The following is a 25,829-nucleotide window of genomic DNA, read 5'->3' as shown; positions in this document are numbered from 1 at the left end:
TACATATGTTTTAATGTATTATGGGAACCCTAAACCATGAGTCCACAATCTAACAAGGAAATAAGACCAGTATAGTGAAACCTGTCTTGTGCCCCTGATCCTACCCTGCTTCTCCTACATTGCCCCACCAAGTTAACTCCTTTCCTGAATTTTGGATTTATTATTCCCTTTTTTCTTTCATATAGGTGTTTATTTATTTATTTATTTATTTTTCTTTTTGCGGTATGCGGGCCTCTCACTGTTGTGGCCTCTCCCGTTGCGGAGCACAGGCCCTGGATGCGCAGGCCCAGCGGCCACGGCTCATGGGCCCAGCCGCTCCGCAGCATATGGGATCCTCCCAGACCGGGGCACGAACCCGTATCCCCTGCATCGGCAGGCGGATTCTCAACCACTGCGCCACCAGGGAGGCCCCATATAGGTGTTTATGTATATATTTCCTAAACAACATATTGTTGAATTTTGCTATTTTTCACAAGAAAATATTTAGTATAATTTTGTTGATCCTGTAAGTGAACTGACAAAGCTGATTAATGGTGAATACCTATGTATGACTAGAAAACACCACTTTAAGTTTTGAGCAGACAAATATTTAAGAAGATTAATTCCACATTATATGGAAGGATCCCTAAAATTCAGTTTTTAGAAATATTTACTTCTGTTAAGCCATTTGTTACCAAGAGCTTTCTGCAGTGTTTTAGAAAAAGCAGATTAATTTTTAAAAATATTTACCAAATATGATACATTCTAATCTCAAATGATATTCTGTGATTCATCATATCTAAAACAGTCAGCTCTTGGAATTTTCATGGTCTTACTGGAAGATGTAAATAGTTTTCACACAATTATGTATAAGTGGCAGCAAATGTGAAACGTTATTAGTGGTAAGATGTATTCTGATTTCAGAGATTTTAAATTGGGAGTTGGAGGGAACAAAAGAGATGCATCTTAGAATGGATGGAAAGCAGAGATAGGTAGATGAATTGGAGGGATGTGACTTAAGAAATAAAGATATTTAATTACTTTATATAGAAAGTCTAGAGATGGGCATTTCTAACATTTGTGTAGCAAAACTAGATCCATGGTATCTCTGGAATTCTGCTGGTTATCTTCATGATTGTAATATGTCCAAACCAGTAACGATTTTATAGTTCATTCTTTTGTGTGGGAGTGATTTGGAATAAGGAGGGGAACAAATATGCTTTGTATGGGGACAGAATATGCTTTGTGCCTTGTTAGAGTCTTTCTTTGGGAAGTGACAGTAAAATTTCCTGTTATTTCTTAGAGACCAGAATAGGGTCATAGCCTCACCTTAGCAAACGGGAGTGAAATTGCAGTGACTGGCATAGGCTATTCATGATTCATCCGTTTGAGAGCAGAAAGGGGGCCTGCCTACCTTCTCTAAGACAAAGGGATATCTGCCTTTTACAACATGTAAGAAGTAGAGACAATGACTGTTTCTTAGGCAGTAAAGTGTGTGCAACATCAGCTTTTCATGAGTATTATTTTTTGAGTAGGCTCTTTATATCATTATTTTTAAATTTCCACATTGTTTTCTCCTTTTTATTTTAGTTTTATGTTTGCTTGTTAAAAAGGATTTTTAGCTTCTATATAAAATTAGGATTTTTCCTTTTAATTTCTAGGCTTGGAAAGAATCTCTTTACCCCAGAGTTTAGAAAACTTTTAAATTTCATCTGACTTTTTTTATAATATGGAAATATGATTTATCAGTAGGGAATTCTCATTGATAGAAAGTCAAGTTCTCTATGTGTTTTAAGGTATTCAATATTTTTTTAATTTTCAGGGAACCTAGAAAAGTTGTTCTTCATCGTGGTTCAACAGGCCTTGGTTTCAACATTGTAGGAGGTGAAGATGGAGAAGGAATATTTATTTCCTTTATTTTGGCTGGCGGACCTGCTGATCTTAGTGGAGAGCTCAGGAAAGGAGATCGTATTATATCGGTAGGATATGTTAATCAAAATATGTCCTTATTATTTTAACTATGACCTGTTAATTATTAAACATTTTGTTTTTTATATTCTAAAGTTATGGGAGATATTTTGGCTACTTTCTTCTAACATTTTACAACTTAATTGTAGAATTACAGTGTTGACCGGGAACATGTTCTGTATGATAGATTTTCTTTTGGTATTTGACTTACTTGTAAGAGGTCAGTCTTTATGAATGTGATTGAAGGAAGTATGTATTCTCTATTTGTTGACTGCAAGGTTTTCTGTATGTCTGTTAACTCATCCTTGTTACTTGCATAGTTCATATCTTCTTTATACTTCAATCTGTTATCACCTTATCTGTTATTAAAGGAAACTTTTTAAGTTTATCTGAATGGTTGGTTTAACAGTTTGTCCTGGCAGCAATTTTTTTCCATATATCTTTAAAACTATGTTACTAGGTTCATCTAAGTTTAGAATCAGCATTCCTTCCTGGTGAGTTGAAATTTTTTACCATTAGGTAATGATCCTCGTTACTTGTAATAATGGTTTTTACCCTAGAAGCTATAATGCCTGATATTACTGTGGCTCTGCTGACTTTTTTGCTTGATATTTGCCTCATCTTCTCTCCATTTTTCACTTTCAGTTTGTGTCTGTGCTTATGTGGCTATTACCCATACAATTTTAGACTAAAAGTTTATCAGTAATTCAGCTGTTTTCCCAAATGACTCAGATTTGGGGAAACCTTAATTATAATGGGGCTGTTTCTAGTATTTTACTTCTGTTTCATTTTTATATCCCTCAAACTTAGTCATTTTTCTTTTTGTTTTTGAACAGCTAATCCAAGTGTTGTACAATTTTTTGTTCATCATCCTTTCTTGTATCTCACTTCTTATGTATTTCTCAGCAAGTCACTAACAGCATTGGGACTGGATTCGTAGCATAGGACTATCTTGATCACTGTAGAAAATTTAGCTTTTCTAGCTCCCATCCTCATGCTAGTAGAACTCCTTAGTTATTTCATAAAGCAAAAATGTCCCTCAAATATCCAAATGCACCTTAGTGGGAGCTCTTAGATTGTTCTTTCAGCAGTGATTTCTTGATGGTAAATACTCTTAGCATTTACCTGGAACTGTTTTTAATTTGCCCTCACTTATAAATTTGTCTAGAACTCTACGTTGACAAGTGTTGTCTCTCAATATACTATGAACATATTACTTTATACTATCTGTCTTCTTTTATTGTTGTTTAACAAAAATCACTCTTTGTTGTTTATAGGTGATTTCTTTTTTTCACCAATTGCTCTTAAGTCTCTTAGTCTTTGGTGCACTGCAGTTTTACTAAAATGTGTCTGTGTCTAGCATTTTATTTATTCTATCTGGAGTTCGTTATGCTTGCTGAATCAGAGGAGTCCTGTTTCATCAATTCTGGAATCTTAGGCAGTATATTTTTAAATTTTGCCTTTCCCACATTGTGTGTATTCTATCCTTGAAGTTCTATGAGAGGACATTACCATTCTGTTCTCCATGTCTTTTAATCCCAATTTCATATTTATCAACTCTATCTCCTTGTACTTAATTTCAGTCAGATCTGTTTTGTAGCTCATAAATTTTCTTCATCAGTGTCTAATCTGCTCTTTAGGCTAAAACTAACTTTTTCATTTCAAAGTACCATTTTCTTTCTAGAAGTTCTTTCTAATTCTTTTTCAAATCTTCCTAGGTGGTTTTAGGGGAGTCTTGATTAAAGTTTCTTATGTTCTTTTAGGTTTTTCTTTTAAACCTATTTATCTTATACAGGCATACCTCGATGATATTGCAGGTTCAGTTCCAGACCACGACCAAAAAGCAGATATTACAGTAAAGCAAGTCAAACAAATATTTTGGTTTCCCAGTACATGTAAAACTTATAATTATACTATATTGTAGCCTATTAGATTAGCATTATATCTTAAAAAACAATGTCCATACCTTAATTTAAAAAATACTTTATTGCTAAAAAATGCTAACCATCATCTGAGCCTACAGAAAGTCATAATCTTTTTGCTGGTGGAGAGTTTGAAATATTGCAAGAATTATTAAAATGTGACAGAGACATGAAGTGAGCAAATGCTGTTGGAAAAATGGCACCAATAGAGTTGCTCAAAGCAGGGTTGCCACAAACCTTCAATTTGTAAAAAAATGCAATACCTGCAAAGTACAATAACGTGAAGCACAGTAAAATGAGATAAGCCTGTATTCTATAAATAATAGTTCTGTTTTCTGAAGTTTCTAGGTATCTAATACATGTTACTTTATGGTGACTTACAGTACATTGTTTTCCTATGTTCTAAATTTTTCATTGTGAACTTAATGTAGTAGTACTTTGTGTACTTCACATGTGGGTATTCAGTGCTGCCTGAATTGGGGAGTGGTATTCTTTGAAAAATATGTTAGGTTGATTGTGGTAGACTTGGGAGCATCATTCTTATCATCATTTTTCCATTGAGAAAACTGAAGTTTAGAGGGTGATTTGCTCATAGTAGCTAATAAAACCTAATAAGTGGTATAGGCAGGATTTACCTTAACCACTATATTATGCTATGTCGTTTTGTTTTTAATTAAAAATTTAAGTAACACTTTCTGAAATTTTAGGATCTGAGATACAGGGATAAAACCTATATCCTGGGTCAGCAATGCTATTCAGTATTGATAACTGTTTTAAATCATTTTTTCAAAATAAAGTAAAGAAAATCAGAAAGTACTCTTCAAACTGAAGATATATGTGGCTGGAACATGATAGGAAAAGCATTCCAAAAATTGGATCTTTTATTGCAGTTTTCAGATTGCAGTCCCTCTTTCCACCTGATCCTTCCCTGCACATACTTAGACATATCATCATATTCCTGCAGCCTGTCTTTTTGAGGATCCTTTATAATTCAAGATAGACTGAGTCCAAGACAGAAAAAAGGTGGCTAATCATTTACAAAAGAAGTAGAGCTCTTTCTAACCTTATCACCCAGATTTTATCCAAGAACTCTTATGTTTACACTATAACAGGAATGTTCATAATAGCCTATCCATAATAAAACTCAGACAGCATGGATGACACTAAAACACATCGTGTTGAGTAAAACAGAACACACCACAAAAATACATACTGTATGATTCTAATTATAATCATGTGCAGGCAACACTAATTTGTATTGATAAGTCAGAACATGGTTGATGCTAATTGTCCTATTATAAAGAGGCATAATGGAGATTTCTGGGTTGGTTGATGGAAAAGATATGTTTGGGGTTATAGTTTCATGGGCATATACAGTTGTCAAAAATCCTTCCAACTGAACTGTTTAAATTTGTACATTTTATTGCTTATAAGTTTTACTGTAATTTAAGTTTTAAAAATAATTTACAGTGTAAGGGCAAATTAGTGATAAGGAATGAATTTTTAAAAACTAAATGTTGGAGAAATTAGCTAGTTGCTTAGTGGAATAAAATTAGCTTAGAGCCTCACTTCACACCTTGTGTCAAAATTAATTCTCAGTTGGCTTAGAGGTATGTGTGAAAAACTCAAAACAAAAATATATATTTTTAAAATTGTCCATGTGGGACCTCTTTATGTGGGTTACTGTCACACTGCTAGAATATGTTAGTCTGACGAACACAATGTGGTTCACCCAGAACTTTCCCAGTTTTAGCACTGAAAGCTCCATGTCCGGAAACCCCTTTAGGCTAAGTTTTAAAATTGAAAGTCCCAGACCCTCCCAACCAGTTGCTTGCCCTAATGTTACTGTAAGTTAAATTCAGCCTTCTGTTTGTCAGTATGCATCCATAATCTTAAATATTTTAATGGTTACTAAGCTGCTCTAGGGAAATACCCTGAGAAGCAATAGGCAGGACCTTAAGAACAAGAGAAAAACATGAGAAAAGATATTCAAAACTAAAATAAAACCCAGAAACACTTATTTAAGTATCTCTTTACACAAAATTTAGCTATTTTCAGTCTTCAGCTTGTATCAGGATAACCTCAAGGCATTATTAAAAAACAGATTCCTAGATTCCATCCCCAAAGTTTCTGATTCAGTGTGACTTGGATAGGATCTGAAAATTTATATTTCTTTCAAGTTTCCATGAGATACTGATGTTGCTGCTTCTGGGACCAAACCTTGTGAACCACTGTTCTAAAGACATCCCTGTTATTGATGTTCTTAACGATAACCCACATTACTGAGAAAAGCATAAATATTTGGGAAGGCAAGGAAATAAATAATTTTTATAAAATATTCCCTTTGATATATTTAATTTTGTTGAAGAAAGAAGCTTTTGAAGTCAAGATTTATTATTGTACAGATGTTGAACAGTGCATTTTTCACTATGGTTATAAATGGAAATATTACTGTTATTTACAGTAATGACAAGCATAGGGCAGGATATAGTTGATATTCCCTGAAAATTTAGAAACATGGAAACTGACCCAAGAGACTTCAACAAAAATTCTCTCCTTCATAAAAACAGTGAGAAAAGTGACCAAAATTGTTTTTAGAATAAACTTTTTCAGAACTCTGGAAATTAACCAAAGACTGACAGCCATTCAGGAAGTGTTTACTCAAAAAAAAAAAAAAATTGCTGAATCTCTGTAAGAATGAGCTTTGTGGAATTTTAATTTGCCTAAGTCCCATCCCTGGCTCTCTATCACCACATTAGCCTTGAAAAAGAGCCCACCTTTTCAGTGAGAACAAGTGGCCCAACAGCCACTAGAGAGAGCAAAATGGTGGTAGAACGTTCAGAGCTTCTTTTCCAAAGAACTGTCATAATTTGACCTGTCTGGTGGGTTCTTGGAACATCGTATTTGAAAGGTTCCCTGTATTTGACCTGATTCAAAGCTCCACCAGTGCAAAAGCCTTTTCCCCTGGGGTAATTGCAAAAACAATTAAAGGCATATTATGGCTGCCTGAGACATTGGTAACAGTTGGGGCAAACAGTAGACTAATCAAAAACTTAAAAAGAGGGCTTCCCTGTTGGCGCAGTGGTTGAGAGTCTGCCTGCCGATGCAGGGGACACGGGTTCGTGCCCTGGTCCGGGAAGATCCCACATGCCTCGGAGCGGCTGGGCCCGTGAGCCATGGCTGCTGAGCCTGCGTGTCCGGAGCCTGTGCTCCACAACGGGAGAGGCCACAGCAGTGAGAGGCCCGCGTACCGCAAAAAAAAAAAAAACTTAAAAAGAAAAGCTAGGGAGTGAACTCTCCATAGGACCTTTGAAAAGCTCTTGTACTTTGGAATCTAGGAGGACACATTCGTGGTCTTGGACTGTGTGCCTGCTCAGGAAAGACCTGAAGAGGCCCTAAACTCTCACCTCTGGCTGACCATGAGCCTCTGTGCAAGAAAGAAGTGAAGATTAAGGCAGAATCATCAGTTGCCTAGCTGATTGTTGAAGGCATTACCCAACATGCGCACATTTAATGAAATCTCTGTCCAGTCATTAACTGACCACTCTGCTAATCAGGCAGACACTTCACTGGCACATACAACAAAGAATACAAACCTTACAGAATTCAGAAAAGTCACCAAACAACTACTATAACAAACAGCAGTAATATCAAGCCCTTGGTAGGAGGACAGATCTTATACCCAGAATTGCTACTTCATATTATTTTAAATGTCTGGTTTTCAACAAAAAATTGAGACATGCAGCAAAACAAGAAAATGTACATAGGGGGAAAAGCAATCAGTAGAAACTGTCTGTAAGGAAGCCCAACACTATACTACTAGACAAAGATTTTAAATCAGATATTTTAAATATATTCTAAGAACTAAGGGAAACCATGTCTAAAGAATGTAAGGAGGGTCTCCCTGGTGGCGCAGTGGTTGAGAGTCCGCCTGCCGATGCAGGGGATACGGGTTCGTGCCCCGGTCTGGGAGGATCCCATATGCCGCGGAGCGGCTGGGCCCGTGAGCCATGGCCGCTGAGCCTGCGCATCCGGAGCCTGTGCTCCGCAACGGGAGAGGCCACAACAGTGAGAGGCCCGCGTACGGGAAAAAAAAAAAAAAACAACAACAAAAAAAAAGAATGTAAGGAAAGTATAGGAACAATATCGCACCAAGTAGAGTATGTCAATAAAGAGATTTCTTTTATGAAAAAGAAACAAACGGAAATGCTGGTGTTGAAAAGTACAATAACTGAAATGAAAAAAAAAAATCCTCTAGACAAGTTCAACAGCAGATTTGACCTGGCAAAAGAAAAAAATCTGCCAACTTGAAGATGTGTCCGTTAAGACTACCCAGGCTGAAGAACAGAAAGAAAAAGGAATTAAGAAAAATTGTCAGAGGCTCAAAGACCTGTGGGGATACCATCAAGTATACCAATGTATGTATAATGAAGTCAAAATGACAAAAGAGAGAGAAAGAGGCAGAAAGAATATTTGAATAAATAATTGCAAAAAACTTCCCAAATTTAATGAAAAACATTGTACACATCTGAGAAGCTCAGTGAACTACAAGTAGAATAAACTTGAAGAGATCCACACCACAGATAAATCATAACCAAATATCAAAAGACAAAGGGAGAATCCTGAAAGCAAAGAGAAATCACTGACTACAGGGTAAGATTAACAGTTGATTTCTTGTCAGAAATCATGGAGGCCAGAAGGAAAAAAGCCATTGTCCAAGGTTTCTATACACAGTCAAACTATCCTTCAGAAACGAAGGACAAATCCGAGTCCCAGGTAAACAAAAGCTAAGGAAGTTATTAATCTCAATTTCTCTTATAGACAGTAAACCTGCCCTACAAGGAGTACTAAAGAGAATCCCTTAGACCAGAAAGAAAGGACATTAGTGAGTAGCCCAAATGCATATGAAGAAATAAAGAGCACTGTTAAAAGTAACTATATAGGTAAATGTAAAACAGCATAAGTGCATTTTTTGTTTGTAACTCTTTTTTTGTCCTTTATAATTTAAACAACTAAATAAAGCAATAATTTTAAATCTGTGTTGATGGGCACACACACTGTATAAAGATGTAATTTATATGACAGTAGTATCACAGGGGGTATAGAGGGCACAGAATTACAAGAGCAGAGTTTTTATATACTATTGAAACTAAGTTGGTATTAATTCAAAGTAAATAGTTATAAAATGTTAATTATGATCTAGAGAAACCACTAAGCAAATAACTCAAAATATATATAATTTTTTAAAGGGTATTAAGATAGTACAGTGGAAAATACCTATTTTACAAAAGAAGTTAATAATGGAGGAATAGAGGAACAAAAAAGACAAGGTGTGAAGAAAACATAGCAAAATGGATGGCATAAATCTTTTTTTTTTGATAAATTACATTGAAGGTAAATGGGTTAAATACTCCAACTAAAAGACAGATATTGACAGGGTAGATTTTAAAAGATCAAATTATATACTTTCTACCACAGACACACTTTAGATTCGATCTTCATTGAAAGTAAAAGGTTGGAAAAGATATGCTATGCAAACAGAAACCAAGAAACACATAAAATGGCTGTACAAGTATCAAACAAAGTAGACTTTAGGAAAAAAATTGTTTCTCAAAATCTAAGGACATTTTATAATATATGTGTTATATAGATTATGTGTGATATATAGTTATACATATTGTATAATTGTTGATAAATTTCTAGAAAGACATAAACTTTTGAAACTGACTCAAGAAGAAATGGAAACTATAACTGTAGACCTGTAACAATTAAGGAGATTGAATTGATAATCAAAACTTCCCACAAAGGAAAGAACCCAGGACCAGATGGCCTCACAAGTGCAATCTGTAGAACGTTTAAAGAAGAATTAGCACCATTCACAGACTCTTCCCCAAAAAGGGAATAGGTATGAAGAACACTTCCCAACTCATTCTACAAGGCCAATATTATTCTTATATCAAACCAAACAAAGACATCACAAGAAAAGAAAACTACAATATCCCTTAAGAATTTATATGTAAAAATCCTCAACAAAATAGCCATCTGGATTCAGCATAAAAAAAGGATTGTACACCAGCATTAAAAAAGGATTATACCCCATAACCAAGTGGAATTTGTCCAAGGAATGCATAGTTGGTTCAACACAGGGATAACCAAAGTAAAACACCATGTTAATAGAGTTAAGGATATAAGCCACATGACCATCTCAACAGAAAAAGCCCCTGTCAGAAACCAACAGCTTGCATCATAAAAGCACCAAACAAATTAGGAATAGTAGAGAACTTCCTCAACCTGATAAAGGATGTCTATGAAAAACTGATAACTTATGTCACACTAAATGCTGAAACACTGAAAGCTTTCCCTCTGAGATCAGGAACAAGACAGAGGTGTCCACTCATGCCACTTTTATTCAACATTGTGCTGGAGTTTCTAGATTGGGCAGTTAGGCAAGGAAAAGAAATAAAAGCTTTCTAGATTAAAAAGGAAGAAGGAAAATTATCTCTTATTTGCAGATGCCATGATCTTATATATAGAAAATCTTAGGAAATCCAAAAAAACTATCAGAGATAATAACCAAGCTCAGCAAGTTTGCAGGACAGAGAATCACTATACAAGAAACAGTTGGGTTTCTATATACCAGAGTTGAACAACCTGAAAGTGAAATTAAGAAAATAATTTTGTTTATAGTAGTATCAAAAAGAATAAATTTAACAAAGTGGATAAACAAAATATGGAATATCCATACAATGGGGTATATGATTCAGCCATAATAAGTAACAAAGTACTAAAACAGGCTAAAACAAGGATGAACCATGAAAACAAGCTAAGTGAAGAAGCCAAACACCAATAGCCACATATTGTAATATTCCTTTTATTTAAAATGTACAGAACAGACAAATCCTTAGAGTTAGAAAGTAGAATAGTGGTTGCCAGGGTCTAAGGGGAGAGGGAAGAGGGGAATGAATGCTAATGGGTAGTGGGTTTTTTGGGGGTGGGGGCTGATGAAAATGTTTTGGAATTAAAGCATGGTGATGGTTGCACATGCTTGTGAATGTACTGAAAAACACTAAATAGTACACTTTAAAAGTTTGGACTTTATATAAATTGTATCTCCATAAAAAAGTGACCCTAAGTCTGTTTACACGATATGTTTCTCAGTACCAGGATTTCTTCTAAAGTATCCTTGATAATGTATTCCATTAAAATGTTTGGTGTTATTTAGGAACATTTTTAATTTGTAGTCTTGTTAACAAACTATTCTCCTTTGAATCTGTGTAGGTTGTTTTCAGATCTTTTCTGTAGCAAAGGGATCCAATGCTCAGGAATAATTCATTAAAAATTGTGATCTTTTCTAAAATAATCTGTGAAAGTTTGTCTACCTTTTATATTTATTCTCTAATTTTTTCTGCTAGAAATTAGGAGGATTTTCTTTATGTTCAAGGTAGAACAATTTATACATTGTGTTCAGTTATTCTCTAATAAGATATTAAGCTAGAGATATTCTCTAATAAAGCCACATTATGTTACACTTGTTTAGATTAAGGTTTTTGGATCTTGATTTTCATTTGAGAGGTGTCTGTACATTTTAACTTAGTTACATAGTAATATCCTTTATAGATAATGTAAAACATCAGGTCTTTAAATGTTTTACATTAAACATTAAATATGTTCTTTTATGTAAATTTTATGATCCCAGGAATTTCTGGGCTATAGTCAGATTTTCCAAAATTGGTATGTAATTTTTAACAGGTTTTAGATTAGATGTCAATGAAGCAGGCTGTCATATTAAAATTGTGCGACAGTTCTTCTTTCCAAAAATATTCAGTAAAGGTCCCAAACATTGCTGTTTTTTTTGTTTTGTTTTTGTTTTTTGTGGTTTTTTTTTGCGGTACGTGGGCCTCTCACTGCTGTGGCCCCTCCCGTTGCGAAGCACAGGCTCTGGATGCGCAGGCTCAGCGGCCATGGCTCACGGGCCCAGCTGCTCCGCGGCATGTGGGATCTTCCCGGACCAGGACACGAATCCGTGTCCCCTGCATCGCCACCAGGGAAGCCCTCATTGCTATATTTTATTCATTCATGGTTCTTAAGGGAAAAAGCCAACTTAAATATTTAAAGTTAATTACATTTAAGTTTAATGCTCACATTAATGTCCTATTAAGTTTTTCTTGTAGTGGAAAAGGTTCAGTCTCTAAAGACAGTGTACCTTGCAGCATACTAGGTGCTGGCAGCCTTTCAGAAATAAGAATGAAGTTGCCTATTCTTCTGGAGTGGGATTGATCACCTCATTAATTATTTTACCCAAGGAAAGTCCCTGTGGTCAAAAAAAGTCTTCTTGCTCATTTAATAACATTTACTGTATTTAAATGTCAGTCCGTGAAATCTGAGCTATTTTAACACTTAAAGTAATTGCTTTCCTGTTACTCCAAAAGAATGGAAGCTTTAGTTTTGGAAAGGAAGGAAGAGAATTGAAACTGAGATGAGTAATAGTGAAGATGTGGCAGGAGTTGAAAGGATGCTGTAATCAAAATGAATTTCCCTCACATTGCCTGAGTTACTGGTGAAATGAAATGTACAAAATGATGACACTTGTTGATTTTTCAAGTTGTCAAATTAAGGTACATTTCTCAAGAGATTGATAGACAACCTTCTGGAAAACTTAGGGGAAATGTTTTGGATTTGTTCACTTGACAGTAAACATAGTATTTTAAGTGAATAAAATTGTTTTGATTGACTATACAATATATTTTTGTTTTACTGTATAACATATTTTTAGTAAATCAGAACAAGAAAATATTTTAGTGATAAAGTAATTGCAAGTAATTTTTTTTTAATCTATGCCTGCTCAAAGAATAGGCTATTGTGATTTCTAATCAGTGTGATGATTTTCTTTCAAATTTAATATGTGGTTTGATTTACAGGTAAACAGTGTTGACCTCAGAACTGCCAGCCATGAGCAGGCAGCAGCTGCTTTAAAAAATGCTGGCCAAGCTGTCACAATTGTTGCACAATATCGACCTGAAGGTAATAAATTCTTATTGTCTGTATTTATTTTTTATTTCAGTTTTTAGAAGTCTTCCTCTTAATAATGTTTAACTTCCCAAGCTTAACTTTCTTTTTATATTTTTGTCTGATTTATTAATCTGTTATTTGTTTAGTTTGAACTTAATTCACTATCCAGATCAAAGAGTTTTTAATAGAATGTAGGAACTTGTATCTGCCAACTCTCTGAATATTTCTCTATTATTTGGATTAATTTTCAGGAATTTATCTTTTTAAATGTGTCATCTAACCAAACACATACCTTTAAGTATACCTTTGACTAACTCAGTGGTTGAAAAGCAAAGATAGTAATTTTGCCAAAGAAAATTAGGTTATCTCAGTATTTTCTGACCTTTGAATTAGGTTATATTTATTAATAACAGGGTTTAAGATATGTTTCTAATAGCCTTTATTGTTACTTAAAGAGAAAAAATGTAAGTTTGAGATATGATATTTTTCTAAATAATGAGGTATCATGGACTTGACCTTACCAAGTTCCTACTGGGAGAAGGTGATAATGGAAAATTTGAGGTCATATTAAACATACATAAGATTCTAGTTTACATCAACATAACCACTTCAGTAAAACCTCAGTGGAATTTAAAAAGCTTAAACACCCAAAAGAATACATAGCACACTAGTTAATGTTCATAAACAAGGTGAAGAAGGAAAGAATGATGTGACTAAAGGAGCCAGGTGAATCATTCTATGATTTAGCAGCTGTTACATGTATTATTCTTTTCTTGGAGTGGAATTTATTTCTGTAACAAAACCTGATCAAAGTAGTATGTTGGGCATTGCTTGCTATTTCATAATATTTCTTATAAACCTCAGCAATCTAGGTTCAGTAACTGAACAAGAATAAATTTATTTATGTAAGGGGTAAGTTCCAAATAAATCACATTAATCAAGCAAATAGGGATTAATATATGAAGTTAGAATGCTAATTCATTAATTTTTATGAGAAAACTACCAGTGTGACTACACATGCTTTTATCTTCTGACCAACACATTCTTGCCCAATAGGCATATTATATGGAAACAAATTATAATCAGAATCAGTGCTTGCTTGGTATTATAGAAAGCCTCTTATTTATATGTTTATGAGGAATATAGACTATTTAGGTATGATTAAGAGTAAGTCAATATCTGCTCCTTGACCTCCCCAGAAAACACACAAAAGCAACAAGGAAAATAAACACATATTTCTACCCGTACAGCTTCACTTCTCATTAAGCAAAACTAAGAAGACAGGTATAATACCTGGACAACAAAATACAGGCAAAGGCTGCTTAAGCAGGTTAAGATCTGGCAAAAGCTACATGTAAAGAAGGGAAGAGTAAAAGCATGGAATGTTGAGAATGCTCAGTGGTAGCAGAACATAGAATATGACAGAAAATTGTACTTCCTGAAGATGGGGGGGCTTGTTTTTTTGTTTGTTTGTTTGTTTGTTTGTTTTCCGGTACGCGGGCCTCTCACCGCTGTGGCCTCTCCCGCTGCAGGGGATGCGGGTTCGTGCCCCGGTCTGGGAGGATCCCATGTGCCGCGGAGCGGCTGGGCCCGTGAGCCATGGCCGCTGGGCCTGCGCGTCCGGAGCCTGTGCTCCGCAACGGGAGAGGCCACGACAGTGAGAGGCCCGCATACCGCAAAAAGAAAAAAAAAAAAAAAAAGAAAAAAAAAAAGGAACTAGCCTGGCATTCATACAAAGATATTAATAAGGAGACATGGAAACAAATAGCAAAGCTTAGCAAGAGATAAAAGTTGTCACAAACATGCATTTACACACACAAAAAAAAATTGGCACATATCAGATGAAACTTTGATTTTAATGTTCTTAAACAATTTATGCATTCACTTCTTTGAAAGAAGACCACAAAGTAGATATGTGAAGAACTGTAGGAAAAGATGGCTTAACAACCAGAAGAGTTTAATTTTGAGCTAGCAGAACCCAGGAAAGAAGAAGAAAGCAAACGATTTTCTTAAATTGGAACACAAAGGCAAAGAAACACTGCAGAACAATCAATAGGGGACATAAAGGATACAATAGGAAAAGTAAACAAAATGAAATAGAACCGAAGAGAATTTTTAAAGGTTAGAGAGAAAAGACAGGCAATTATATATATTATATATATATATATATATATATATATATATATATATATATACACACATACATATATATATACACACACACACACACACACACACAGGATATACTTAATTAGACTTTCTGGAAAAAGTAAATTTTTTTTAAAGAAAAGAATAAATGCTTGCAATTATAATTCATTCAAGAAAACGTTACTAGATTTAAAAGAAGTAACTTTACATTGAAAAGACACAGCATGATAAAAAATTAACTCAGAATGGTCAAAATTCAGACATATTCTAGTTAATTTTTATCAAGAAAGAATCTTCTGGAGTATTGGTTCAAGATGGCGGAGTAGAAGGACGTGTGCTCACCTCCTCTCGCAAAAGCACCGAAATCACAAATAACTGCTGAACAACCATTCACGGGAAGACACTGGAACCCACCAAAAAAGATATCCCACATCCAAAGACAAAGGAGAAGCCTCAGTGAGATGGGAAGGGGGGGCACAATCATGATAAAATCAAATCTCATGCCTGCCAGGTGGGCGAACCACAAACTGGAGAACAATTAAACCACAGAAGTTCTCCCATGGAGTGAAGGTTCTGAGCCCCACGTCAGCGTCCCAGCCTGGGGGTCCAGCAACAGGACTAGCAATCCCCAGGGATTCTGTCTTTGAAGGGCAGCAGGATTTGAGTGCAGGACTTCCACGGGACTGGGCAAAACAGGGACTCCACTCTTGGAGGGCACACACAAAGTCTTGTGCACACCAGGACCCAAGGGAAAGGAGCAGTGACCCCATAGGAGACTGAACCAAACCTACCTGCTAGTGTTGGAGGGTCTTCTGCAGGGGCAGGGGGCGGCTATGGCTCACCAAGGGGAACAAGGGCACTGGCAGCAGCAGTTCTGGTAAGTACTCATTGACGTGAGCCCTCCCTGAGGCCGCCATTAGCCCCACCAAACAGCCTGTAGGCTCCAGTGCTGGGTTACCTCAGGCCAAACAACCAACAGAGAGGGAATACAGCCCCACCCATCAGCAGACAGGTGGATTAAAATTTTACTGAGCAAGGCTTTGCCCACCAGAGCAAGACCCATTTCTACCCACCACCAGTCCCTCCCATCAGGAAGCTTGCACAGGCCTCTTAGATAGCCTCATCCACCAGAGGGCAGACAGCAGAAGCAAGAAGAACCATAATCCTGCAGAATGAAAACCACAATCCTAGAAAGTTAAACAAAATGAAAAGGCAGAGGATTATGTCACAGGTGAAGGAACAAGATAAAATCCCAGAAAAACAACTAAATGAAGTGGAGATAGGCAGCATTCCAGAAAAAGAATTCAGAATAATGATAGTGAAGATGGTCCAGAATGGAGGCAAAGATTAAGGAGATGAAAGAAATGTTTAACAAAGACCTAGAAGAACTAAAGAACAAACAAATGAACAATACAATAACTGAAATGAGAAATACACTAGAAGGAATCAATAGCAGAATAACTGAGGCAGAAGAACTGATAAGTGACCTGGAAGACAGAATTGTGGAAATCACTGCTGCAGAACAGAATAAGGAAAAAAGAATGAAAAGAAATGAAGACAGCCTAAGGACAACATTAAACGCACCAACATTTGCATTATAGGGGTCCCAGAAGGAGAAGAGAGAGAGAGGACCTGAGAAAATATGTGAAGAAATAATAGCTGAAAACTTCCCTAGCATGGGAAAGGCAACAGTCAACCAAGTCTAGGAAGCACAGAGAGTCCCAGGCAGGATAAACCCAAGGAGAAACACACTGAAACATGTAGTAATCAAATTGACAAAAAGTAAAGACAAAGAAAAACTATTGAAAGCAACAGGGGAAAAATGACAACATACAAGCGAACTCCCATAAGGTTATCAGCTGATTTCTCAGCAGAAACTCTTCAAGCCAGAAGGGAGTGGCATGATATATTTAAAGTGATGAAAGGGAAGAACCTACAACCTACAGCCAAGAATACTCTACAACCAAGAATACTGTACCCAGTTCTCATTCATATTTGACAGAGAAATCAAAAGCCTTACAGACAAGCAAAAGCTAAGAGAATTTAGCACCACCAGACCACTTTGCAACAAATGCTAAAGGAACTCCTCTAGGCAGGAAAGAGACTAGAAGCTTTAAAAAAAACAAAAAAGCCTTGTACATATAGACTGTTATATCAAAACCTCATGGGAACAGCAATCCCCAAAACTACAATAGATACGCACACCAAAAAAAGAAAAAGCAACTCAAACACAGCACTAAAGATGGTCACCAAACCACAAGAGAAGAGAACAAAAGAGGAAGGGAAGAAAAAAGACCTACAAAAACAAACTCAAAACAATTAAGAAAATGGCAGTAGAAATACACATATCGATAATTACCTTAAATGTAAATGTATTAAATGTGCCAGCCAAAAGACATAGACTGGCTGAGTGGATACAAAAACAAGACCCATATATACACTGTCTACGAGAGACCTACCTCAGACCTAGGGACACATACAGACTGAAAGTGAGGGGATGGAAGAAGGTGCTCCATGCAACTGTAAATCAAAAAAAAGCTGGAGTAGCAATACTCACATCAGACAAAATAGACTTGAAAGCCTGTTATAAGAGACAAAGAAGGACACTACATAACGATCAAGGCATCAATCCAAGAAGAAGATATAACAATTGTAAATATGTATACACCCAACATGGGAGCACCTCGATATATAAGGCAAATACTAACAGCCATAAAGGGAAAATTTGACAGTAACACAATAATAGTGGGGGACTTTTTTTTTTTTTTTTTTTTTTTTTTTTTGCTGTACGCGGGCCTCTCACTGTTGTGGCCTCTCCCGTTGCGGAGCACAGGCTCCGGACGCACAGGCTCAGCGGCCATGGCTCACGGGCCCAGCCGCTCCGCGGCATATGGGATCCTCCCAGACCGGGGCACGAACCCGTATCCCCTGCATCGGCAGGCGGACTCTCAACCACTGCGCCACCAGGGAGGCCCATAGTGGGGGACTTTAACACCCCACTTTCATCAATGGACATATCATCCAGACAGAAAATCAGTAAGGAAACTCAGGCCTTAAATGACACATGAGACCAGATGGACTTAATTGATATCTGTAGAGCATTCCATCCAAAAGCACCAGAATACACATTCCTCTTAAGTGCCCACAGAACATTCTCCAGGATTGCCCACATGCTGGGACACAAGGCAAGCCTCAGTAAATTTAAGAAAATTGAAATCATATCAAACATATTTTCCAGTCACAATGCTATGAGATTAGAAATAAACTACCAAAAAAACTATAAAAAACACAAACACGTGGAGGTTAAGCAATATGCTACTAAACCACCAGTAGATCTCTGAAGAAATCAAGAAAGAAATCAAAAATACCTAGAGACAAATGAAAATGAAAGTACAATGATACAAAACCTGTGGGATGCAGCAAAAGCAGTTCTAAGATGGAAGTTTATAGCAATACAATCTTACCTCAGGAAAGAAGAAAAATCTCAAGTAAACAACCTAACCTTATATCTGAAGGAACTAGAGAAAGAAGAACGAACAAAACCTAAAGTTAGCAGAAGGAAAGAAATCATAAAGATCAGAACAGAAATAAATGAAATAGAGACAAAACAATAGCAATGATCAATGAAACTAAAAGCTGGTTCTTTGAAAAGATAAACAAAATTGATAAATCTTTAGCCAGACTCATCAAGAAAAAAAGGGAGAGGACCCAAATCAATAAAATTAGAAATGAAAAAGGAGAAGTTACAACTGACACCACAGGAATACAGAGGATCATAAGAGACTACTGCAGGCAAGTATATGCCAACAAATGGACAACCTGGAAGAAATACACAAATTCCTAGAAAGGTACAGTCTCCCAAGACTGAACCAGGAAGAAACAGAAAATATGAACAGACCAATCACAAGCACTGAAATTGAAACTGTGATTTTAAAACTCCCAACAAACAAAAGTCCAGGACCTGATGGCCTCACAGGCAAATTCTATCAACATTTAGGTAAGAGCTAACACCTATCTTTCTGAAACTGTTCCCAAAAATTGCAGAGGAAGGAACACTCCCAAACTCATTCTATGAGGCCACCATCACCCTGATACCAAAACCAGACAAAGATACCACAAAAGAAAATTACAGGCCAGTACCACTGATGAACATAGATGCAGAAGTCCTCAACAAAATATTAGCAAACTGAATCCAACAATACATGAAAAGGATTATATACCATGATCAAGTGGGATTTATCCCAGGAATGCAAGGATTTTTCAGGATCCGTAAATCAATCAGTGTGATATACCACATCAACAAATTGAAGAATAAAAACGATATGATCATCTCAATAGATGGAGAAAAAGCTTTTGACAAAATTCAGCACCCATTTATGATTAAAAAAAAAGAACTCTCCAGAAAGTGGGCATAGAGGGAACATACCTCAACATAAATAAAGGCCATATACGACAAACCTACAGCTAACATCATACTCAGTGGTGAAAAGCTGAAAGCATTTCCTCTTAAGATCAGGAACAAGACAAGGATGTCCACTCTTGCCACTTTTATTCAACGTAGTCTTGGAAGTCCTAGCTATGGCAATCAGAGAAGAAAAAGAAATAAAAAGAATCCAAATTGGAGAAGTAAAACTGTCACTGTTTGCAGATGACATGATACTTTACGTAGAATATCCTACAGACGCTACCAGAAAACTACTAGAGCTCATCAATGAATTTGGTGAAGTTGCAGGTTACAAAATTAATACACAGAAATCTGTTGCATTTCTATACACTAACAATGGAAGATCAGAAGAGAAATTCAAGAAACAATTCCATTTACCATCACGTCAAAAAGAATAAAATACCTAGGAATAAACCTACCTAAGGAGACGGAAGACCTGTACTCCAAAAACTATAAGACACTGATGAAAGAAGTAAAGGAAGACACAAACAGATGGCATGGATTGGAAGAATCAACACTGTCAAAATGACTACACTACCCAAGGCAATCTACAGGTTCAGTGCAATCCCTATCAAATTACCAATGGCATTTTTCACAGAACTAGAGCAAAAAATCTTAAACTTTGTATGGAGACACAAAAGACCCTGAATAGCCAAAGCAATCTTGAGAAAGAAAAACGGAGCTGGAGGAATCAGACTCCCTGACTTCAGACTATACTACAAAGCTACAGTCATCAAAACAGTATGCTACTGATACACAAATAGAAATATAGATCAGTGGAATAGGATAGAAAGCCCAGAAATAAACCCATGCCTCTACGGTCAGTTAACGTACAACAGAGGAGGCAAGACTACACAATGGTGGAAAGACAGTCTCTTCAACAAATGGTGCTGGGAAAACTGAACAGATACGTGTAAAAAAATGAAATTAGGTCATTCTTTAACACCATACACAAAAATAAGCTCAAAATGGATTGAAGACCTAAACGTGAGACTGGACCCTATAAAACTCCAGAGGAAAACATAGGCAGAACACGCTCTGACATAAATCGCAGCAATATCTTTTTTGAGCCATCTCCCAGAATAATGGAAATAAAAACAAAAATAAACAAATGGGACCTAATTAAACTCAAAATTCTTTGCACAGCAAAGGTAACCATAAACAAAATGGAAAGACAACCCACAGATTGGGAGAAAATATATGCAGATAACGTGACCAACAAGGGATTAGTCTTCAAAATTTACAAATAGCTCATGAGGCTTAATTAATATCATCAAAACAGCCCAATCAAAAAATGGGCAGAAGACCTAAATAGACATTTCTCCAGAGACATACAAATGGCCAAGAGGCACATGAAAAGATGTTCAACATCATCAATTATTAGAGAAATGCAAATCAAAACTACAGTGAGATCACCTCATGGCAGTCAAAATGGCTATCATCAAAAAACCCACAAACAGTAAATGCTGGAGAGGGTATGGAGAGTTGGGAACCCTCCTACACTGTTGGTGGGAATGTAAATTGGTATAGCCATATGGAGAACGGTATAGAGGTTCCTTAGAAAAGTAAAAATAGAGCTACCGTATGACCCTGCAGTCCCACTCCTGGGCATATATCCAGAGAAAAACATGGTCTGAAAGGATACATGCACCCCAGTGTTCACTGCAGCACTGTTTACAGTAGCTAAGACATGGAAGCAACGTAAATGTCCATCAACAGAGGAATGGATAAAGAAGATGTGGTGCATATATACAATGGAATATTACTCAGCTATTAAAAAGAATGAAATAATGCCAATTGGAGCAACACGGATGGACCTAGAGATTGTCATACTGAGTGAAGTAAGTCAGACAGAGAAAGAGAAATATCGTATAATATCCCTTATATGCGGAATCTAAAAGAAATGATACAAATGAACTTATTTACAAAATAGAAACAGATTTCACAGACTTAGAGAATGAACTTATGGTTACCTGGGGAAAGAAGTAGGGGAAGGGATAGTTAGGGAGTTAGGGATCAACATGTACACACTGCTATATTTAAATTGGACAACCAACAAGGACCCTACTGTATAGCACAGGGAACTCTGCTCAATGTTATGTGGCAGCCTGGATGGGAGGGGAGTTTGCGGGAGAATGGATACATGTATATGTATGTCTGAGTCCCTTTGCTGTGCACCTGAAACTATCACAACATTGTTAATTGTCTATACTCCAATATAAAATAAAGAGTTAAAAAATTAGAAAAAAAAAGAAACTTCTGGAACCCAATAAAAATATTAAGTTATTAATAAGGAGGTAAAGATTGATAAAAGGAAGAACTGCTCTAATGCTTGGTGAACATAGATCTGAACAAGGATTGTTAATTTTACCATTTTTATGTTTAGTGACTCTTAACTAAGCCTAATGTACCCCTGTATGCAGTAGGTATACTTGCCACTGATGGTTGTCAGGGGTGGGCTACCCTTTTCCTAGGATAGTTATTGTGTGGACCTAGGAATCTCTCTTTCAGATTATCTTTTTCTGTGCTTATACTCTTTTTTTTCTTTTACTCTTTTTTTGTGATTTCTGTACTTTTCTTCTGTATGACTCTTTCTGATTGATACTTTTTCTTTAGTTGTGTTCAAAACTTTAAGCTATTCTCATCTTGATGGAGCTAGTTTTGTATCAAGGAGAATTTGCATTGTATGTTGATTATTCAAGTAGCTGCTATTTAGCAGACATCTTCTATGTTTCAAGGTTAGACCCTTATGTTAATCACTCTTGTGATATATCTTTTTTTCCAAACATCTCCTCAACACCTGACTTTTTGTCCTGTTTGATTTTTCCAGATGTATATCTCTTTAATGTTCAAAACTGAGCATGTCTGAAACAGTTCTTTTCCTCCCTCAGTAAATGGCACTTCCATTGATGGTTAAGCCAGAAGGCGAGGAGTCATCCTTGACTTCCCTCCCCTTTTCTCAACCTCTGTGTCTCGGCCACTACCCATACCAAACCCATTATCATATCTTACCTATTCTAATAGCCTCTAGCAAGTCTTCTTACTTCTTTCTTGACTTTCTCCAATCCATTCATCAGCCAAAATTATCTTTTTAAATACAAAGATTAGATTGTATCACTTTCTATTTAAAACACTTCCGATTATACTCTGAATAAAATCCAAACCCTTTAATAGTGCCTGCAAGGCCCTGTGTGATTGAGCATAGCACAATACATTTGGCTTCACTGCATGCCCTCTATTCCTTCCTTTGCTCCTTCAGCTCTAACCACACAGGCCGCCTTCTTTCAGACTCTTGATTACACCAGGTATTTTCCTAATTCTCTGTTCATTCTGTTTGTTCTTAGAATATTCTTTACCCCTATTCTTTATATGATTGGCTCCTTCTCATAATTCCATTTGTCATAGCACTGTGACTTCTTTTTCTTTAAACAACTTAACACAGTTTATAATTTTATGTTTATTTAGGTGCCTATTGGCTTTTTGTTTATTTAAGCCTTGCTCTAGAGCCTTATGAAACACATAGCTATATCCCTACATACAGGTGATGATATAGAGTCAAATAACAAAGCTAGTAATAGCTAGGCTTCAGTCCCAGGTCTGTTGTCTTCAAAATCTAGATACTTTTTTTTTTTTTTTTGCGGTACATGGGCCCCTCACTGTTGTGGCCTCTCCCGTTGCAGAGCACAGGCTCTGGACGTGCAGGCTCAGCAGCCATGGCTCACGGTCCTAGCCGCTCTGCGGCATATGGGATCTTCCCAGACCGGGGCGTGAACCCGTGTCCCCTGCATCAGCAGGCAGACTCTCAACCGCTGCGCCACCAGGGAAGCCCCAAAATCTAGATACTTTTCACTGGGAATATTTTGATGAGTATTTAGTCTGGCAGTATTGATTTATACTATATTCTTTTACCATAGCTATGGTGTCATTGCCTAATAAACACAAGGTAAAAACCAATAGAGCACAGAAAACGAACATTGCCTTAGGAATTCAAAAGGAGGTAAATCATATTGCCTGGTATGAGGAAAAAATGCCATAGAGTGCAGTTGGGGCTTAACTGGAAACCTGAAGAATGGGTAGTCTTTAGATGGGCAGAGAGAAGAAATGACATTCTGTAAAGAATAACAGAAGACCAAAGATAAGAAAGTTAAAATTTAAAAGCATCTTTTGGGTACTTTAAAAACTTACCTGTCCTCCTTGCTGTGTTGCTACTTACCTTATGTTTGTTTATTAGGCAGTGACTCGATGGCTTTATGTTTTGTTTTAATACCAACTATGTAGTTTTAACAAATGTATTTTGGTTCTACAGCACTTTTTCTAAAAAACATATTCCACGTCATCAGTGTGTAACTGCTGTGAGGGCCAAGGATATAAATTGAAGATAAGAGTCAGATTTTCTTTCTTGGTGAGGGGGCTATTTTACAAAGTACAAAAGGAGTCACCTGATACTCTGATAATAAGTCATCTCCTTGCAGTTAGTATCTTCACTTTATTAATGACGAATCCATTGGGATTCTTTGCTTCATTGATAATCTGACATATATACATACATACAAACAGACAAAGAGGGAAGAGGAAAACTTTTTGGTAAGAGTAAGTTTTTATCTTTTAAGATCTGTAGCTTGCCTGTTGGTCTCCCATGAAATACTGTTATGAGTTTTTCAGCCTGTATACTTTGAACTTTTATGACATAGGCTCTAAGTATGAAAAAATAATCTCCACAATACATTTAGAATGACTAACTCCTAGCTCTCCCAGTTTTGCTAACTCCAAAGCAAAGACAAGCAACAATTTGTTTTTAGAGCTTTACTACTAATCATTCTGGGGAATTACAATCAGAAATCAAACATGGGCACTGGAAATACTATTCTAGTTTTTTGCTCCATATCCAGAAGTTACAAAATTTTGACAAATAGTTCCTGGTCTATAGTTATAGACTCTCCTGTGGGGTGGGTGATAGACTATAATAGAAAAAAATATGTGCGGGGCATCTAACCATGTTATATTTATTAGCTCTTTTAATTCCCATAAAGCCCTATAAAGTGGGCACTTTTACCATCATTTTACATACAGTTGAGTAAAATAAGGCACAAAAAGGTTAACTAACTTGCCAGTTACATAGCTGTTAAGTGATTAAGATTCATTCTAGCCCTTTGTAGAGGAGGAAAAACTTTTCCTCTACCCTTTTAGTTTCAGTAGCTGGGGCCTATGAATCAAACTGACAGAAGACAGATTAACAAAATAAAATATTTTATTTTGCCTGCATACACAGAGCCAACAAAAGAAAGAGTTGACTCATTAAATGATTAAAGTTAAAGGCTTATCTACCTAACATAGTATGGAAAAGGAAGTGGAGATAAAAGCCTTCTGTGGGAAAAGTAAATAGGTTTCTTAAGGAAAGAAAACTACATTTTTAGGAGAAAGTTTGTGATACTGTTTGTCTCTACACTGTGAGTGGTCTTTCCATCTTCTTCAAGGCCATAAAGCTCCCCAAGAGGAGATTTACAATAGCCTCGTTCCCAGAAGTTGCTCCTTTTAATCAGATAAGGGAAACTCTAAGAAGGCTTTTTTCTACATTTGTTGAACCTCAGATGTCTTCAGCGTAAAATAATCTCTGTGACAACTCTGGGGTTCCAAGTGGTCCCCACACCTTGAACACCTCTTAACTACACATTAAAGCTACCTCCCTTCACAAAAAAGCCCTAAACTCAAAAATGTTTTATCTCAGTGTTCCTCAAGTATACTATACCAACTTCCAGACCTTATTTTTTGGTTCAGAAAATATTAATTATATTGATATTATAAAGGAAAAAAAGCAAAGGGAAAGAATTAAACTTATATTAAATGTATGTTCTGTTTCCCATTGAACATGTCTTAAACTTGTGAGGTATTTTCATTTCATTTTTGTAAGAAGAAAAAAAATCTTTGAGATTGGTGTTACTGTCCCTAATCTTCAAGTGACTGAAGTCTAGAAAAGCTGAGAGGTTTGGCCAGAGCCACTTTTCTGTGTTTCAAAGGTTTAATTTAAATGTGAGTTGCAGAGATGGAGTTTTAACCCATCTTCTCATTTTATTTTCATAATTACTTTTGGTAACAACCAAAGAGAGTCTGGAGACTGAATGGGGAGGTTGTATTGGATTAGTGGCATTTCTTTGCAAACATACGTCATCTCTTAAAGTGGTTTTCTGTAGCAGGTTCCTAATTAATTTTTTCAGTATCTTACTTTCCTTCCTGTATCTTTCTCCCCTCTCCTAACTACTTAAAACAACCAGCCTGACTTCTTACTCAGAAACTTTCCATTTTTCTTATTTAGACCAGTCGTAATATCCATTCTCTGATATTTGTTGCTCTCAGATGTTAAC

General features: G+C 36.4%; 1 protein-coding gene across 10 annotated transcripts in view; it reads left to right on the top strand.

Moving 5' to 3' along the window:
• The window catches only part of DLG1 (discs large MAGUK scaffold protein 1), a 288,677-nt gene that overhangs the window by 194,143 nt on the left and 68,705 nt on the right, over positions 1-25,829 (top strand). For all 10 annotated transcript variants that reach the window (XM_082625021.1, XM_082625022.1, XM_082625027.1 and 7 more), the window contains 2 exons: positions 1,802-1,958; positions 12,788-12,890. In XM_082625021.1, the coding sequence (XP_082481147.1) occupies positions 1,802-1,958; positions 12,788-12,890 (260 nt within the window). The remainder of the gene's footprint in view (positions 1-1,801; positions 1,959-12,787; positions 12,891-25,829) is intronic.

Source organism: Mesoplodon mirus (assembly GCF_964341445.2).
Source record: "Mesoplodon mirus genome assembly, chromosome: 6".
Classification (NCBI taxonomy): domain Eukaryota; kingdom Metazoa; phylum Chordata; class Mammalia; order Artiodactyla; family Ziphiidae; genus Mesoplodon; species Mesoplodon mirus.
The sequence above is the reverse complement of the archived record's forward strand: the minus strand, read 5'-3'. Positions and strand labels throughout refer to the sequence as shown.